General features: G+C 39.8%; 1 protein-coding gene across 4 annotated transcripts; it reads left to right on the plus strand.

Annotated features, from left to right (window-relative positions):
• Nucleotides 1-440: 440 nt before the first annotated feature.
• Nucleotides 441-18,839, plus strand: LOC135492249 (protein kinase C and casein kinase substrate in neurons protein 1-like). Of its 4 annotated transcripts, none has more exons than XM_064778591.1 (11): nt 441-576; nt 6,366-6,599; nt 6,880-7,082; nt 7,672-7,809; nt 9,040-9,266; nt 9,616-9,736; nt 9,964-10,208; nt 11,913-12,017; nt 13,082-13,165; nt 14,809-14,945; nt 15,136-18,839. In XM_064778591.1, the coding sequence occupies exons 2-11, from the start codon at nt 6,392-6,394 to the stop codon at nt 15,243-15,245; spliced, it is 1,578 nt and encodes a 525-aa protein (XP_064634661.1). In that variant the 5' UTR covers nt 441-576; nt 6,366-6,391; the 3' UTR covers nt 15,246-18,839. The 4 variants fall into 4 exon arrangements, with proteins under 4 accessions (XP_064634661.1, XP_064634663.1, XP_064634664.1 ...); XM_064778592.1 differs by lacking the exon at nt 441-576 and adding an exon at nt 5,671-5,693; XM_064778593.1 differs by lacking the exon at nt 11,913-12,017.
• The last annotated feature ends 1,383 nt before the right edge of the window (nt 18,840-20,222 follow it).

A 20,222-nucleotide genomic window follows, 5' to 3' on the forward strand; every position in this document is an offset into this window, starting at 1 on the left:
GATGTATTCAAGAAGTGACAAGCTATTCAGAAATGTATAGGTTTGTGTGAGAGTAGGGTACTGCCAAGTCTACAGCCGTTGGAACAGGGGTATGCATGAAATGACGTCGCGTCAGTTTTGGAGGCAGGTAGGCCTAGCCTCCGCACCGGCTAGTGAGACCTAAGGTCTCACTAGCCGGTGCGGGGAGGGTACAATCCCGACCTGGTCACCACTGGCTAGTGATACCTAAATTTCGGCACTGGGGCGAGTTTGTAGTCGAGGTTGAAACAATTTGTGCGGGATAATTATTTAACCTAAATCAATCAGATTTATATCAATAAAATTGAAGTTTATTGTTTTTGTATGGTCAAATACGTGTCGTTTTTTAATTGTTCAGATTCATTATTTCTTTATGTTATTTTGCCCAATCGCAGCGCAAGAAGCCCGAAGTTCACCCCACCCACGAAACCACCATTTTGAACTCGATTTGTAGTTTCCTGGAAGATTTGTCCATTAAAAACACACTTTTCAAGTGGAATCGCTCATATATGAAAGCATCTGAGGCGCGTGAAAAAGCCTATTGTCGTTTTCTTTTAAGTAAGTATATTGTCATTGAATAGCTTCTCGTAATCTTTGCGAAATCCAACATTTAATACCACTCCATTTTCCGCTTGTCAAAAGTTGACATTTGAGTGGCTGATGTATGATGTAGTAGCCTACATACAGTCCTTGTAGGCTGTACATGGCATGTTTTTCAGTGTGAGATGGGATTACATGGATGTTACCTGCTGCTGTTTATCTAAGTTACACATTCAAATGATTTGTACATTCACTGAATCAGCTCTTGCCATGCTTGCCCACTCGCATCCAGCACTCCCCTTTTGGCTTTGCCTTTGGCTTTTCTTCTTAGTCTTCTTTAAACTTAGAGTTAGAAAAGGCCAAAGGTGGTGGCTGCTGCTACACTGTCCGTATGAGCCAATCAAATGAGGGGCGTATGTGTACAATTGATGTCGTTGCTCTCGTTTCAGGTAGGAAGTCTTTCATGTATTTCGATGAAGGCATGATCATCTGTTTCAGGTTTCTGTCGTCATGGAAACTAGTAGGCCTACCCAGCAATTAAAATTATACGGTTATCTGAGTCCTGACTGTTAAGTGACTTGAAAAACAGAAAGTTGTGTCATATTGTCTTGAATGTCATATTCAATGAAGAAACAAAAACATTCTTTTCAGGGCTGGACAGACTTGTTGCTTCACTTCTTAGTCACAGTGTATTGATACAGAGTCTAATGACTTCCTTCCAAGTTCCAACAGCAGAGGAAACAAAATAACTTCTCCTGCATGACAGGGTTGTTTGGTAACATGAAAGTGCCTAGTTATTTCCTGCAGTTGGTAATTGAGTGGGATAACAAATTCATGCCTTAACACTCATCACCAGTGTGAGTGGTTGCCTGCATACCAGTTCATTAGTTACCTTAAAAGTTTCACAACCCCAGCGATTGATTGAGGATGCATGCATGATACAGTGCAGTATAGCGCAATTTTTTTAAAGGCAGAGAGAATTCTCAAGCATATCACGTGACATATTCTCTTCATTGTATATGTGATTTTATTGTGGAATTTTAGTGGAAATGAAGCTCCTGTGACAGATTCTCTTCTGTGCATGATTTCCTGTTCGGTCAGCACATCATGAGCGACTTGATATCTTGAGATTACTTCCAGTTTTGCCTTGTGTCATTGTGTACAGTATGCAGTGCCAAATACATGTAGATGTATGTATCATGTGTGATGTTCCTTGTCATATGCTAATATCAAAGCACATCACTCTTAGTTCTATACTGCTAGAGAATGGTCAAAATCCAACTGTAATGCACCATCACACACACCTTTCAGGTGACAGTAATATCTCCAATATTAATAATAGCCGATCTTGTCTTTGATATCTTGACTACACCCGAATGATCAATCCGATTTCTGACTTATCAAAATCAATCGGGCTCTGCATTATTGATCCTGAAGGCTATGATCGCCTATTATTGAGCGGAGCCGAAATATTATCCTGGCGTAGAGGAGTGCTGGAAGTGTAGGTTTCTCTTCTGTGTATCATGTGCATGCAGTGCACAAGGCTAGTGTACCGGCAGGTAGCTATATATGGTGATATCAGTCATGACGTCAATAACCCTGTTGCACCAAAGTACATGTACGTGTACGTGTTATCCCTGAAAAACTGATGGCATCAGACATTGCATTAGGAATGTTGAAGCTTTGAACCATGAATAAAAGCCCCTGGTGTCCAACTCTATACACCTTGACAATTGACACTGCATCATGTTTTGATGCCAGCTTTATTTTCACAGCAAGAAATCAAAAACCTTTTTAACATTTGACCTTTCGGGATGTTGTTGATGTTCCAATGTAATAATCGCTCTTGAGAGGTTCGATTGAACATGAAGTTTGATAAGAATAAGATGATTTTTTGGCTTGGATTGGAAGTACATCATTCAGTGAAATTTCCTTGTACAATGTGTTACTGGAAGTCCTACTGATGCCTTGCACTCTGAACACAGCTACTTGCAGGCTTCCATGTTCTGGCCTAAATGCACACATACGTACGTACCAACCATGCTATTGTCATATTACAACATTAAGCTAGATTGACTATGTAGGCCGACATATCAAATCAGAATATTGCATGAACTGTAAATAGATAATGTTTGATTTTAGTGTGGTTATTCGGGAAGGGGTGTTGCTCTCCCATGTCTTATATTTAGGTCCAGCTTTCGGAGTCAATCTGAATACATGTTCAGATCATATTTCTGCCCTTGCTGCAGACAATGAATGTTGACCACTAACAGCTACGGTTAAAACCGTTATCCCTGTTGTGGTATTTGGCTGATACCAAGCGCACTGATTAAAACTTTGTCCGGGGTGTGGCTGTTTACTTGTAAACTTTCTAGCATTCAAGTTAAAATATCCAATTGTTTAGCCTATCACAGACTCTAGTCATCATGCAGTTCTTTAGCTTGCTGCAACACCGGGGTTCATCAGTGTCACACGGATATTTGCTTTGAAACATTAGCCATCAATTGTTCGAGAACCAGGAAACAGGAAAAGGAAAATGGACTCAGTCTTTTCCTTTCCTTACACATGAGAAACTGTCATGTCTAGACTCGTACTTGAATTTGAAGGAAATCCAAAGGTGAAGTTATTCCTACCCATGCTTACACTTGCAGTGAATGAAGTGCACAGGGTTTGCATGTTTGTGGTTAACCTAAATACCAAGCTGGCATATACACTACTGTATTGTACACTACCAAACTTGAAGTAGGCCCTACTCCCTGTGCAAAGCTCTTGATTTGTTGTGAACATCCAACAGTTGTTCCAACAAGTATGTAACTCCCTTTTGGAGAATTATGCCACTTTTGCAATTTTTTTGGTTTTTTTCTTGGGTTTAGATGACTGGTTTAAGGTCACCCAGGCCCCTCAGCCGGTCTCCTGCAGGACTAAATACGGTGAATGCTAACCCTCGGTCATGACCACTTTCTCAGAACTGTTCTTTATGCACAGTGCTCTATCTGCCTGGGGAGTATTTGTGCAAGACGAAACCTTCTAACTTACTCGCAGGAAATGCCCTGGATTCGGTGTCTGTTTTCATGTATCAAAATATCACACAGTCCTCTGTGACGTCTGTCTTTACGCAGAGAATTCTTTCATAAACAATAAGATTTGTTCATCAAACATTTCAAATGAGTCTAACCTTGAGTAGAACATGAGACATGAAAGAGCTTGCAATCTGTGTTGACCTTCCTTGGTGAAATAGGTTCCTCGGATTGCCTAGGTGTGAGTTCATCACATCCGCTTTTCAGCCTTGCATGATTTCCATTGTGCAATTTATGATTCCTTCAACAGGTCTCTTCACCCTGAAAATGTTCAGTTAGAGGAGGTGCCTCACCCGATCATATTTGGTTGATAACGCCTAACGGCGGATATCACACTCACAGATCTGCATGGTGAAAAGATAAAATTGCAGGAATTATTAGAAGTGTTCTTTCTTTTGTTGGGTGCCCCACATGCAATGTTGTGTGGGGAAACTTGGGTCTTGTTGTGCATTGGACTTCTGCTTTGTCTGACTCTGAGATTGTCCCCTCACTATGTAAAGACGATCAAGGAAATAGCCTCCAACACAGCACAATCATGCATACTTATCAATCATGTATGCAGGTGCACATCATTTGTAACACCGCCCATCCAGTGGCTTCTTTCAAATGCCTTACATACTTACTGATGGCTATGGGTGATCAATAAAATCTTGTGTGACCACAAGACCATGTATTCATTCACTGGAGATACTATCAACAGTCACTGCCTTGGCCAAAACTATAGTATGTCTTTGTGTGCATGTATGTAGGTTCAAATGTGTTGCCACCATTTATCATTTGGTGACAGTTTCTCATAAAAATGCCCATCCTGTAACTCCCATTAGCGGTGTTGGGAAGATGGTTTGTGCTGATCGAGGACTAAAAAAAAGATGATAAATTACATATTTCAAATGAATGTTGATGCAATTTAGTGACTCGTATGGGTGGATCTGAAATTCGAAATAATGAAGTCAATTCCAAACAGCAGCTGGACCATACACACAACTGACGTCCTTTTTTGCTTTGTTTAGGTATTGAGTGCACAGGGCGCATGTTGTAATCCATTCAAGGAAATAGACCTATTATTTGACTCAGTTATTGGTTGGTTAACTAATATGTGGTACAATGGCATCAATAGGATTATATGGAAGTGTGCTCATAGTCAATGTTATCATTCATGACATTCTAAGCATTCTCATCACAATCCTATAAATGTCAAATATGTTTTGTGTAGTACACTGGAACCTCCCTTAGCGGACACCTTCCTACTAGTACTAAGGACAACCTCTCTTTTAAGGACACTAGTTTTGGTCCCAAATTAGTCGTTTCCATTCAATTTGACCTCTCTAATTAGGACACCTCTATATTAAGGACAGCAACTGTCAGTCCCGAGGGTGTCCTTAATAGAGAGGTTCTACTGTATATAGCATACATACATGTAGAATGATACATAGAAATAACAGATTTCTCTCTTCCGTTTGAATGTGTTCGGCAAGAAATGATTGGCTATGGTGAAATGGGCAAGACCCCAATACACTACACCAACTATGACTCCCATTAGAATAGTGCTCCTGTTTACATTCATGACACTGTCATCATAACTTTCAAGAACGAGCGCATACCTTTAAAAACCGTTGTCGTACCCTGTAGGTTTTCATGGTGTGATATCAGCTGCTATGATATAGAGCTGCTAATATCATGATCTGGCTTATCACCACACACCACTTGCGCCCTTGGGCTGCAGAGCAGTGATGACATCAGCTTGTTGGGTCCACTGACGCAGGAAGCATAATTGGTGTAATTGCCATATGCTGCAGTTCCCTGTTCTGAGTATTTGTAAAGATATTATTGGCTTTTGTTTTTATTTTCCATGGTTGTATTGTAGCTGTGAGAGCTGTTGCATGCAAGGTACGTTTGGTCTATCCATGCTTGTCCTTTTAAGGAAGGTGAAAACAATTGTATTACAGACTAACAAGGCAGATCTCGCTGTTCACTTGGGCCACATGGCCAAAGGCTAATGGGCTGTTATACAGGAAGAAACCTTGTCTTCTAAATCGGGAATTGTGGTTTGGTATTCAGGTAACATTGTGAGCAGTGCCATCATGTCTGTGTTGTAGTGTTTGACCTTCTGGTTCAAAGGAGGGAACATAAAAGAGGTTGTCTCCCCATCACTGAGACATCGCTGAAGATCTTTCTCTTCCTGCCCAAAATCCTGATATTTTGCTTCTTGTACACATTTAAGTTTAGAAGTGCGATTGGAATCGTATGAGAAAGTCAACTAGGAGGACCAAACATAAAAGGCGAAAGTTTTCATTTCCACATTCGACCTGAATGTGTACTTTGTAGTACACCTGCCGCTATTGCTAATCTCGATAAAAAAGTCCCTTTGAAATACTATTAGTCATTGTACTGGAATTTGTTGAGAGTAAACTGAATCAGATCTACCAGCTTGGCTGAATTGATGTTTGGGCACCTGGTGGAGGTACTTCACTGTATATTTCTTTTACCTCTTAACTTCAATGGTTCTCTCAACTGATCAACTACAATCTGAGTTTGCCCATGAGTCATGTAGGCTGACCCCCCCCCCTCGACGTATTGTAATATGACAAGAAGGTCTACTGTCCTTCGAACAGCCAAAGTACAAAATCTCAGAAGAATATTTTCACTTTCCGGTGTGTCATATTTCTTCAATTCCAAAACATGATTCGAAAATGGCCGATCCTAAAAATTCTCATTCTTTTCTCATTTCAGTCTAATGTTTACATGATCGAGTCACCATGTCAGTGATTGATGACCAGGTCACGCCGAGCTCCGACAGTTTTTGGGAGGTTGGCCAATACAAACGTACAGTCAAGCGGATACAAGATGAGGATCGATTATGTAATGATCTCATGACCCTCATCCAGGAACGTAGCGACATTGAAAAAGTGTATGCCAAGAATTTGAGGCAGTGGTCAAAAAAATGGACAGATCATATAAAAAGTGGTAAGGTGAAAATCGTCTGCTCCATACCGTGGATGAGACCCTTACAATGCAAAAGCCTTGGCTTGGTTGCTAGTGTATTCTTTGTTGGTGCCTATCAGTATCATGTCTTGTGATATTGGCCAATCTATGTGCCTCTCCACTTCCCCTGCCAAGCAATTTAGGACCAAAAGTAGTGTCCTTAATAGAGAGGTTGTCCTTAATAGAGAGTGTGTCCTAAATAAGGAGGCTCCACTGTATTTCTTTTACGTGGCCCTTGTTTTAAATGTAAACTCGTCCACAGGTCCTGAGTATGGTACGACCGAAGCAGCCTGGAACGGAGTGATGCGGGAGGCTGAGCGATTGTGCGACATTCACCTGGACGTCAGAAGTCAACTGATGAACGAGGTCCTCCCGACGATTAAGCAGTGGCAGAAGGAGCACTTCCATAAAAACATGATGGGTGTGATGAAGGAGTCGAAGGACATGGATGATAACTTTAGAAGAGTGAGTGCATAATCTTGATGATCTCAGCATATTACCTTGGTTCCTCAAGTTCATGAGAGAAAGGCAGAGCTGGCCACTGCTGTTGACTTTCAATCCTTATGCTCAGAGTCACCCTGTGCAAACCTTTGAAAACAAACCACCTGGAGGATATCATTATAAGTGGTACAAAAGGCAACAAGAATAAAGACCCAATTAGTGCTCAATCTCCGATAATGAGGAGATCAGATTAACCCCTTGTGTCATGTGTTCCTATGCAGCTTTCATTGCTGGTTGCTTTTCCACAACGACAACTTCACTGTATTCACTCCCTGATCTTGGATAACGAGTTGGTTATAAAAGTCTGTAGCATGTACTCTGCACTTGAAGGAGTTCCGGACTCCAGAAGGTATATTTCACCCAGTGGGTGGGATTTTTGTCATGTCACAATGCATACACACCAGTTGGGGTTGTTAGGCCTGAGACCAAAGGCCAGAGGTAGAATCCTTTGGAAGGTATTGTCTACTGAAAAAAGTTGGTTCAATTATGGGCCATGCCACTCCACGAATGCGGTGCTAGTATGCAATTTAAACTCTGTAACATTCTTTCACAGGCACAAAAACCATGGGCGAAGAAACTATCAAAGGTTGTCAAGGGTCGCAAGGATTATCATTCGGCTTGTAAGACAGAAAAATCAGCCCGATTACAGAAGATGAATGCTGAGGGCGACTCATCTATTTCACCAGAACAGGTAGGGGAACCAGTTGGGATGGACTAAAGCAATGGTGACGAGTGGGAAAGATGGTGGCAAGAAATAATTTTTGAAACCAAAAATCCGTGTTTGGTGAATCTGTCCTCTCACAAGTAGAGTTGGACATTCATTTCTGGGTACTTGTTATAGGTTATTATGTCCTCTGACCAAGTGGTACTTGTAGAGCGTTATATTGCAAATTTTGATTTCAATTGAGTTAACGGAAGATGAATTCCTGGAGTAAGAAGCGTACCAATTAACAAAGTAAGCTAGCATATCTAAAACTGTGTGGGCATCTATTTCCAGAAGAGAAACAGCAGATCAGAATCTCGTGTAAGAAAAAGGCTTAAGTTTACAAATTTTAAAACATTTTCAGTTCCTTTTTTGAAAATTAAAATCGTCAGTTTTTGTAAGCTTTCGAAATATTTCCTTTTAACTGCACTTTGTTAGGGATGCATGTAGTGGTGGAATGGACTCCACACTAATACCTTTGGCAGATTCTAATGATGTTACTACCAATGCTGGCTCTTGGGCTGGGCACTTTTAACTTTTAGGTTGCCTCTAGATGTTGAGATATCTTGCATATCAGTATCATTTCAGAGGTTTTTTTGAAAAGGGTGATAATTGAAAAAAAGTGATGTGACAAATTTCTCAACATCTAAAAGCCCGCAATAGTTCGCTTCAGTTTACTTTTGATTAATAGAAATGGCTGCCATTCAAATTCTAATGGGAGAGCATGTAAAAAGACAATTAAGTTCATCTTAATATTTAAAAAAATGGATTTTGGAAATCGGGTCGATTGAGATGTGCTTTCAACTATCCAAAATTATCTCCTGGTCCTGATTACAAGCCCAGGGCTCTAACCATGCCACTGACCACCCCAGTCCCAGTCCATCTCATTACTACACAACCTAAGCTCCTTCATTTCATAGACAATATCAAAATGAATAATCTATACCATCAGCCTATCATGGCCTTTACTGTTCTTTTTATGCCTTCCAAAAAGTGTTTTGAATTTTGCACAGATGTACATTTCCTGGCAATCCTGCACTTCTTAATTGTATTTGTACTTGTAGAGTGAGAAAAACTTTGCTTGATGAAAGTGTGTCTTAAATTTCTTGCAATCTCCTCTCACTTGTAAAAAACCTGGACAGATCAGACAACCGAATGCAACTGGCCCCACTTTTAACACAAAGTCAGATTTCATAACATCATATTTATATTTTCCAGGTGAAAAAGTTAAGCGACAAGGTTGACAAATGCGAACGAGAAGTGGAAATAACGAAAGATAAATACAACGCTGCACTCGCCGACCTTAACTCGTATAATGCAAAATACATAGAAGAAATGAAAGATGTGTTCGACCAGTGTCAGGACTCCGAACAGAAACGACTACAGTTCTTTAAGGAGATGTTGTACGGTGTCCACAAATGCCTCAATATTAGCGACAATGAAGAGTAAGTTGGACATTCTTCCATTGTTAATCCGTCATCCGGGTCATTTTCATGCTCCTCCACCTTGCATGTCAAACATCCAGCCAGACTTGATACTTGATGGGAACTCCAAACTACAATGTATATGGTTTGAATAATACGATCTTTGTCTGTGTCTGAGTAATGTTCTCCGCTTTTATCATAACTTGCTAAAATTTCCACTCTGATGCAGCCAGACCAATACGTTTTGGTAGCAAACATGAAATTAATTCCACTGCCAAAGTAAAGTAGGTGAAATTGACAACTTGTAGCTTTACAGTTTGTGGTTGGTAAACTATCGGTTGATAACTATCAAAGCCTGTTTCTTCTGCAGATTCCCAAGGATCTATGGAGATCTGTACAACACAATCGGTAATGCAGATTATAACATGGACTTGAGGTGGTGGTCACAGAATCATGGCGTGGACATGCCAATGAGCTGGCCAGTATTTGAAGTAAGTTTTTTCTACACGAAAAAGATAGAGCACGAAATCAGGGTTCGTGAAAGTTGCAGGCAAAACTTTCAAAGAAGGAGGGTATTGTTTCTTTCACATACAGGGCCAGGGAATGAAAAAGTGACGTTGTTGGTGTGACCAAGGGAACAGGTGAATTTGAAGTAAGAAAATGTGTGTCATGAAATTCAAGCACAAGTTCGTAATCAAGAAAAACTGTTATTTTTCAGGAATTCTCACCTGAAGTGAAAGCGCAGATATCGGATAAACGGGGCAAGTCATTTATGAAAGGAGGAAGAGATGGCGACGAAATTATGTTAAAAAATTACGTGCATCATGACAAAACTCCAAGCCATGTGTCGGACACGGGCTCTGATAACGCCTCCTATACAAACAAACAGGAATATACTAAGGACTATGTATCGAAAACTCAGAGCGTTACCGTGGAGTCTGCCCTGCCAGATGCCTCATCATCGTAAGTATCAGTATTTTGGTGTAGCAGGAGATATAGTCTCCGCAGCATTTAGTCTTACTCTTTGATGAAATTCATGGTCATGGATTGGATTGGTCCGTGGATGTGGTTTTGTAATTGTTAGTGGTGTAGAATGAGATGTTGTCACATTGGTAGTATAGTCCCTGATGGGTAATGTGTGGTTTCTTTCTTCTCAAAGGTGTTTCAGGAAAGTTTTCGCTGTCAAAATATCGTAGTTGGACACTTCCCGTTTAAAAACTAACTGTCACGAAGTCATCAACCATTACCATATCATTTTAACCCATTGCTTTCCAGTAGGAAAAAGAAGTCATTATCTCTATATAACCCCAAACTCAACCCGTTCACGTGGTCGGGAAAAGAGTCCAAAGAGTCCAAAAATTCCACTGCCCACCAAAATTTTGCGTACGATTCGAGTGAAGACATCAGTGAAAATTCCCGGTCCGAACGCTGCGACAAAGAAACGTAAATCTGCCTGCGTTTACCGTGAATTTGCATGGTTTGAATTCGTAGAGACTCAAGTAGAAATGCATTTTGCCTCTACTGACTCTTAACTAATCATTTGTGTTCACTGAGCTGGTCACATTTGTAGATACTGAAGTCGGGAAATGTTTTTACACATTTTATTTTCATTCTATCAAATCTTTGAATAGGGTTTTGTCTTTGAGTTCCACCAACCTTTATTCTGACTTCCCTATTCTGAGCATGCTTCAAACAGCATGTCTAGTGTGAACTTTACGTTTGACAGATTTAGAAAAAGATACAGTACGTCACAGTGACTTCAACACACTGTTGGAAAACAATTTCGATCAAAGCCCAGGTCGACAGATGTGCCAATTTAGGGATTAGCTACCAGTACACATCCTGTACACGCTTTGATATACATCAGATGGTATCAGATGGTGTCTTTCATCTTTTGTATTGCTCAGATGTACTAATGCATCCAATACAATAATTCAGTTCATCTGTCATTTGCATCCTTACTAATATACAGATTGCATTTTTTCAGTTCTGGAGATTTGCCCAATATTGTTTAAGAGCTGCTAATGATTTCCCAGTTGATGCTTCAGTAAAAATCCAACCAGTAGCCTCTCAGTTATAGTGGAGGCTTTTTGCTACTACACCACTACCATGCTCACCTCCTGTAAACTTGAATCCTCAGCATACATGGTGTCCTTTGAAGATGAAAATATTCAAATCCCAGTGTGAACCATAGACCTGATCGATGTGATTCAGTAGGATGGTCACATGTCATCGGGGTATAGATCAGAAATTCTAATTCATGGCCATGCTTATCAATTCAAGGCTAAATTTCATTCGAAATTACGGCTTAAATTCTGTAGTTCAAAAGTCGATACATGAGTGATGTTCATAGTGTTTTGGGTTTAAGATAGCGATGTGATGCGATTTAAGGTTTCTAAATAAACGCTCTGTGTAGGAATGTGTTTGGAGAGAGGCCAGGTTGGCTGCATGAATTCTAAGGTGATTGCCTTTGGACTCAGTAAGCCCTAGACCAACAAATTAGCAAATCTCACTGTAAATGTTCAGCGTCTTATCAGTATTTTTTTTAAGCAAAGTCTTTTTGACAAGATTGCTTACTTGTCGATCTCGCCTGGCCTCTGCTTGTTTATAGGCCAGAGTTCAAATTGTCAATATACAATTGATTAATTTACTTTCTGCCTCTTGCAGTTCCAATCCGAGTGAAAAATTAACTCCTCTAATTAACCCCAAACACCACCAGCATGTCGAGGCTCATCGGAACCCAGCGTATGAAGTCGATCTACCGCCTCGGACGTAAATACGACTAAAGCATGTCTAGGCTTGAAATGAATGCACATAGTGCTTCCAGCAAATGCAATGGGTACCGTAGTCAGTCTCTGTTTGAAACTAGCACAAATCAAAATCAGTGCTTGAATTACTGGTTAAGATTATTGATCATTTTAGAGTAGTGTGGGCTCTAATGGAAATGAGTGCTTAGCATGGCAGTGGTACTGCATGCAATTCAGACAGGATTGTATTTGGTGACATGATTATACTGTTGCCCGGCAGATGGGCCTATTTACGGTAATTTTAATTAGATTGCATCCTGTTCTTGTGACAGTTCTCAATTTGCTCTAAATTGAACCAGATTGCAATTCTGACAACAATATAGACTGCACCTAGATGAAGGGCATTTAGGACACTCAAGCCGCTCAGTTGTGCATGTCTAGTAATAAAACATGATGGGATAGGTCACTCATTATTCCCTACTTGTGCCACAATTAGCAGGCCTTCCGGGCCATTCTTGTATACATAAGTCTGGCTAGAACATACAAACTATGAGACACCCAATTTTAAGTACCTTGAACCCTTAATGGAATATTTGAAGATTATTTCATGAGTCACCACTCGTTTGTTTTTCAATGTTCTTTCTACTGGGATATCGAGTTGATTTACAGCCCCTCCCCTTGACGAGGCTTTTGCAATAGCCAAGGCTTGATACTGTAATAAATGCATTGAAAGCATGGCGAGCATGCTCTAGATTAGACGTAGTCAAACAGAAAGATGGGATGCTGACTGATAAGTTAAATATACATGCCTATAGTCAATAAACTGTGTCTGCAAATGTGAAAAAGTTTGATTTATTCTAAAGTACATTCTTCTTGCTGACGGTTGATATTAATAATTCTTAGAAAATATTGAATCAGTCACCTCTGAATGTCTTTTTTCCTTGTCGCTGTTTTTGCCGTACATAACCTGACTTTTCGGTAGTGGAAGGAGAAGCTAATGTACATTTTCTCCTGGATTGCTCTTGTTGTGATGTCATGAACAGGTGTATAACTTCATGTTTTCACCAATAACAACTTTGACTCTTTCAGGCGGCCAAGAATACCTTCCTATGACCATTCCCTAAATCCCTTCGGTACCGATGACAAGACGCCTACGCCAGATGCTCAGTCAAAGTCAGTAATGCCCAAGTATCTACCCTAACGGCATGGAAATGCAGACTGACTTGCCTTACAGCCAACACCCTTTCCCTACTCCTTTCGGTTTCCTCTTGCTTGTTTCACATTACTTGGGGTACGCTGTTCAAACTAGAAATGTGGAAAGGCAGGCCAAAAAGGGCACAGTCTAAATGCAGCACCCTGCAATAAATGGGCATTGGCCACAAAGGCAGGACTACAGGGAGTGCTACAGTATTATTAATACTTGTTCTGACTGCTGTTCAAAATATGGGTGAATGTACTCTTAGACAGGAAATAACAAGCAATGGTTAGCTATTACTATTGAAATAGTATCCAGAATTGGGGATGATGATCTTGAGTCATATTATTTGTATGCCCAAAGTCATGTGAAATGAAGTTTAATTCGTTGTTTTTGACTCTTTTTTTGCCAACACTCACTGAATGGCCTATCAGCTTCCAATGATAATACAGTACACCCAGCTTGAGAATGTCATATTCCTTCCCATCGAGCGATATGCCCTTTATGATTTGCTCAGTTTTATCACTGTATCGCATGCATTTTGTTGAAACGCACCATAGTCCTCATGTCTCCTTCGCATGATAAAGGTGAACAACTCCTTGGCTGTACATTTCCTTGCAAGCAAGTCTATGTTGATGTAAAAGTGACAGTTTGGACATCGCATGTGTTTATTTTCAGTTTTTGAATGAAAATTGCATGAACAAGTCACGGCATGTCCCTGAAGGTAGTCAAAAAACAAAATCACTCGGCGGAAAAACTTAGTATTGTCTTGTATGCTGTCATACCATTTAGTTATGTCGTATGTACAGACCTATTTTGTACATTTAGCCCAACTTATCAGTTCATTTTCATTTTCAATTCTACCTGATCTACTTTTTGGATGGCCATGTCACCTTGGGGCCGTGGCACGCCCCCACCAATCATTCGGACTCTATCCCTGACAGGTCCTTCTCAACTTTGGCAAACCTGTTGACCAATAAAGCTCTCTCCAATACGGCAATAATGTCAGTTATAGTTGCGTGATCTGTTTTGAGGTGGTGTTTTAGTACACCTATCTGTCGGTCTGCATGGCTTGCATGAAGGCTTCATTTGTTCATGGTTCTGCTTGTTTGTTTTGTCAGTCAATCTTTTAGACATATTTGCATTTTGTTTCGTTGCTTTTAACATACAGGAAAAACTGTGTTTTTTGTGGACAAAGTTTTTTAGTGATATTTTGAAAATGTTCATGTTGCCAGTTGACAGTCATGCAGCAATTGACATTTACCCTGTATTGCATGTTACAGAAAGACTTCCCATCCTTACCAAATAACAAGCATTATCAACAGCAAAACATTTTTTTTTTTGGGTATCTTGTAACATTTTTTGTTCCTTTTTGTACGATGTAAGTCCAGTCCTTGTAATTAATCTTGAATATAATGTCAATGTGAATCTATATTGAAAAATATCAAAAATGGTTCTTCACTCCTGGCAAAGTTTCTTTGCTTATATGTGTTATGATAAATAATTTGCTTAACTCTGATCCAACTTTGTCATATTTCTTCCAGCTTGTCTTCTAAGTCTTGTTGGTCCCCATACTCGGACTTTGAATTTTATGGTCATAACCAAGTTTTAATCTTTGCAGAGTGAACCCGCAGAACCCGTTTGGTGATGACCTTGAGGTGGAGTACGACCTCACAGATGACGGAACGGAGGGCCAACCCGTACGAGCCTTGTACGATTATTCGGCAGTCGAACAGGATGAATTAGAGTTCAAAGCAGGTTAGTATGTGGTGATGTGAAATGTCCCTCATGCCAAAAGGAGACCGATTTTTCATGTTAATGTGCTGAAGTTACAGTTAAATGAACCGAGTTAGGCAGAGCAGGGCAAAGTCAAATACCTATGAACTGGAGAAAAAGACCATAAAACACTCCAAACCAAATTTATTGAACCTATTTTCTTTTGTTTCAGGCGACATATTTTCCAAGCTCAGTGACGAAGATGAACAGGGTTGGTGTAAAGGACGGAAGAATGGCCGCATCGGACTCTATCCGGCGAATTATGCAGAAGCAGTCAACTAGCCAGACACTGAAGAGTGTCAGTGGCAATATCATCATTGTTTGAAGTGATTGTATGTATGTAGGCTTAGGAGTACAGGTCTGACAAGGAGGCCACATTCTGGGAAGATCATGAATATTCACAAATTTCAAAATGGCCGTTATGACATTGTGATTCAAGGGAACGAGGATGATGAATTTAGATAGAGGCGGTATCATCGGGGGTGATCTTCCAAATACACTTGTCTCGTCATGGTGTCGTCTTAACCCGCTGTTGTATGTTTTCAAATCACAAAGCATTGGAGTGCCAACTTTAGAGTGTGTCCATTGCATGTCTGCTTGGTGTGACTCAAGACAAGTTGTGGGGTAACGATGTGTCGTCCAGTTTGAACATTTCAGTTTCTCCGATGGATCATCCAATCAGAAGAGCAAAATTCTGCATCTCTGTAGTGCTCTCGTGCTCGATGACATGTAGCGATTAGTGGATATTATTTCTGTACCTTGAGTTTTCTGTGACAAATTCACCCAAATACATTAAGATGGCTGATTATCTTTGTAATTTGTCTTTAGTAGAGGGTGAATCTGTTGGTTGCAATTATTCAGTCCATATCATTTTGACTTGATGGGAATTCGTTGTCTTTTCTGCGACGAATACGTGTCTAGTCAGAATGAATTAGTCTGAAAATGATGTAGAAGGTTGTATTTATTATAAAATACATTTGTAAATATAATGGTGGTTGAAGAACCTATTCAGCCTAATGTTGATCACATTTTGAGAAATTGAGAGTAGAGAATACTGCATGTGAGAAGAGATGTCACATTTGTTGTTCGGTTCAAGTTTTGATTATTTAAGTCAGTTTAAATTGTCACGGGATCTGGGGTACTTGTTAAGACACCAGTTTTATTTGACAATGTAATTGACATGGAATCGTTTGAACCGTTGAGTTAACTAGGTCGGCCTATTCTTTACTCTATCTCATCGTAAGATGGCCAGAAGTTTGCCTGTGTATTTGTAAAGTAAACCTGTATGTGAGTGCAGTCTATAGCTGTCTGGACTGTAATTTGGTTAAAAAACAACAACAAAAAAGCTTGTTTTGGTGATATTAGTTGGTAGTTTAAAATTCTAAAATCCAGGTGATTGTTTGAAACTGACTCCCAAGAATATGTCTCAAAGTCTTAAGGTAAGAGGTGGAGATAGTGATGAGACTGGACTTCGTCCATATCTATTTGTGATCAAGTGGTTGTATTGGAAGGCTGGCATCAGTTTCAGAACAATTCCCAAAATCCATATCCGTAAAAATCTGATTTGATCGTTAAGTGCAAAGGTAATTATATTCTGATATCGTAATCATTGTACAAAGTGTCCATCAACTTGTTGATTTCAATACTCTCTTTTAATCTGTCGTCATCGGGCATACGGAAAATATGTGCAGGAAGGGGAAAGTGGACTAATTGGTGAGAAGTGAGGGAATTACCAATCACAAAAACAATTCAACTAAAAGTTTATTTGTTAAATATGCTTCAATTGTGACATTGTTGCTTCCTCAATGGGTCTGCATTCATGTCATTATTTCTGCAGTTCTGCACATCTTTTTCACCAGGACGCCCTGTGTATCAAGCTAGTTGATCTGTTAGGAAAGTATCTATTGTATTAAGCATTTGTAAATATGATCATGTCCTAACCGTCCATCTTCTAACTTTTCCCAATGTCCCCTGTTTGTATAATGTACTGTTTATAAATTGTCTGATGAACAAGTATTCTGTAAAAGAAACCTCTCCAATCTAACCAAGGGGACAGTTTCTTGAAGTTGTCTGTTGCATTGCCAAATTCAGGGATTTTTTATAGCATGTCCTTTTTCCATGTCCTGTACTTGGTGTGAAAAACGTGGGTTGTAATATTCTACAGCGCTGTTGAAAGAGAGAGGCCAAAAATGTGGTGTTGTGTTGAGCTTGATTCATTGCAAAGTCGGTTACAGCCTTCAGCCTGATAGGGAATTAAGAAATCGATATTTGAAGATGATTGAAATCGACATCAGCTGTAAACATTGCCCCTCCTTTCTGTTTGACCAAAATGTGCAGCTTGAAATGTGCTAATTGTTTGTCCTCATTTTGTGCTTCATCTTGACTAAGTTAGAAGATGGTGGACCCTAGTCACATTATACTATCAGTAGTTTGTTTCCGGAAAGTACGTGTAGATGTATAAATGAGTCTGTCCAGTGTCTTGACCATTCCAGAATGTAACCGCAACCAATTCGGTAGATTATAACTGAACCAAGTTGTTGCCAAGGTCTTTGTTGGGAATCTAGCACTTCTTTCAAAGTGCTTCTGCCACCCTATGCTCTGCCCACCTTTACAACTTAGTGGGTAGATTTGGCATCCTGGTAGTCTTTCACAATTCAGCTGGGTCTTTTAAAAATCTGCCTGATTCCAAAAAAAGATTCAATTTGACAAAATGCAATTATTCTTCAAGTTTCCTTAACCTTATTGCCGATCTTTTACAGGTTTCCCGCCAGAAATGTTTGAGGTCACTAGATTTGCCTTGTTTCTTTGTCAAGTGCTTTGCAAGAGATGGTGGGATTTTCGTATAACTTTCGAATGAAGGCGAAATTGAGGCTGGCATGTCAACCCAGCATCAGTGATTATTAGAAGTGATACTACTATGAACAAACAACTTTTCTGCAATTTGCCTCTCTTGCCGACCGTTGGTTAATTTTTTTCAGCAGACCTCTGGTTGGGTGTTACAATGTAAACCATAACATAAATCCATTTGGTGGCATTCTTACATTTGATAGGTGTTTTGTGAACTTGTGGTATTGTGATATTGCCTGGCAATCATCAGCCTGTATCAACAGCAGCATTATATTCTTTACAATGCAAATATTCAATTCTTACAGAGCATGATAAGAGTTCATTTGTACCCACCAAACGGCTAATATAACTTATTCTGGATATTAAATTTGGCAAGTTTGTGTTAGTGTTTGTCTGGGCTGTTGTTTTGATGACATTACTTGTCAGTTGACTACTAATACCTTTATATATCTCGCATAGAGGCCTACGTGTGCTGTGATAGTTGCTGCCGAGTAGGCCTGAAGTGCAAAATGCTTTTATTCAGCAAAGTTTAATTGAAGGAGCCAAAATGAAGTTTGTGCTGGTCACGAAATGAATACCGGTAGCTCTATTTACCGGTCATCATGTTTATTGGTTGTTTGAAGGGCTTATTCTATGTTCGTTAGAAAATGACACCGATTTCCAGGTCAAAACTGTAAAAATGGACCAAGTTTCTGACTGATTGCACTTACTTGAACAATGTCGATATATTTGAGTTTAATATTGATATCGTAGCGGAAATGCCCATTTTATTTATTTTCATCCGCTCGTCTCACAGTTATCTTTGCACTTGTTTATTGTTGATATAACCTCATCAATGAAACCAGCTATGAAATTGGTGCGTCCTTCACTGACCAAATTTGTTTGTCATTTGTTAAGTTTGTTTTGATAATGCAGAAAGGGAATTTGTTCAGGATAGGATGGGCTTACAGGACTGACATCTGGGACTGAAAATACTCCTTGACTCCTAAGGAAAATGACTAGCTCTCCTCACCCCTTTCTGTCTTGTCATCATTCTGCGCAACTTAACTCGGCCTAGATTTGTGATGTGAAAATGTAACTTGCTCAAAATCGCTTATCAGTCGATCAATTAATTAAAAACCACCTACAATTTAATGTAGACTTCACATTTGTAAATCATAAATAAATTCTTACAGAAAGTGTTTTTCTGGCACTTTTGAATTGCTGAATTGTAAATTAAATCAGGAGTTATCAGATTTTGGGATGAGAATTCTCAGATATTTGGTTCCATTTCTTGAAACTTGTATTTATGGTGTTTATCTCGATTTGGAATCAAATTTTATCGATCGCGAGCTTGACTACAATATTGGTCAGGTTTGTGAATTGATGAAATATATTGAGTGTATCCAGGAAATCCATTCCATTATCAGATTAACCATGTCCTGCCCAGTCTAATGTAATTTAATGCAATATAATACGGTTCTCAATTAACACCAATAGCTCTGATAATATTGTGTATGTGGTAGCATGTTTTTACAGAATGGAGAAATAAAGAAACCATGTATCAAAGAAAGGTTGTTATGTCTTGTATGTCTCTTGTAGAGACCGTGTCACGACCAATCTCTCCAAATCATGAAAATCAATTGGATCCAGTGCGCTTAGGCGATGGTGGCGCTGTCTCGCGGCCGACAGTGGAACTGAAATCTTCGCCCTAAACCTTCAGTTCCAATATTTACCGCGAGATAGCACCACTGTCGCCTTGGCCAATATCCAATGGAATTGAGCAAGCCGTTGTACTTTCCATTTGTCCATCATTTTTAAGGCCTTGAGACATAAGTTGGGAAACCATGTATCAAAGAAAGGTTGTCCTGTATGTCTTCTTGTAGAGACCGAGGAGACTGTGTCACAACCAATCGCCCCAAGCCATGAAAATAAATTGATTCCAGTGTCCTCAGGCGATGGTGGCGCTGTCTCGCGGCCGACAGTGGAACTGAAATCTTCGCCCAAAACCTTCAGTTCCAATTTTTACCACGAGATAGCACTACTGTCGCCTTGGCCAATTCCTATGAAATTGAGCAAGCCTTTGTACTTTCCTTTTGTCCATCCTTTTTAAGGCCTTTAGACATAAGTTGGGGATTTATAGGGCGTTTAACCTATTATTCCATATACTAGGCTTGTAAATAAGAAACATAGATCTACCATTTTCATTCATTTCTGAACTGCGTTTCACAGACTTTCCCTCTTGCAGCTCCACTTGTTTGGTGGTTGAGCCTTTGAACTGGCTGGTTGGCAAACCAACATCTAGCAAAAACGGTAAGACCTCTTGACCGCATCAAACTTGTGCTGAATTTCAGTTGATGGAAAACTTAATAACAACCCCTTTATCAGCGTCCTCAAAAAAGATCGGATTTCATTATGATACCTCTTGGTCTC

Source organism: Lineus longissimus, chromosome 8 (assembly GCF_910592395.1).
Source record: "Lineus longissimus chromosome 8, tnLinLong1.2, whole genome shotgun sequence".
Lineage (NCBI taxonomy): Eukaryota > Metazoa > Nemertea > Pilidiophora > Heteronemertea > Lineidae > Lineus > Lineus longissimus.

Bases quoted from the DNA above. Each gene is read 5' to 3' on its own strand.
- LOC135492249 (XM_064778591.1), top strand. From the start codon at position 6,392: ATGTCAGTGATTGATGACCAGGTCACGCCGAGCTCCGACAGTTTTTGG. The intron at 9,267-9,615 runs GTAAGTTGGACA...TTTCTTCTGCAG, and splicing joins AATATTAGCGACAATGAAGA to ATTCCCAAGGATCTATGGAG. The intron at 12,018-13,081 runs GTAAATACGACT...TGACTCTTTCAG, and splicing joins GTCGATCTACCGCCTCGGAC to GCGGCCAAGAATACCTTCCT.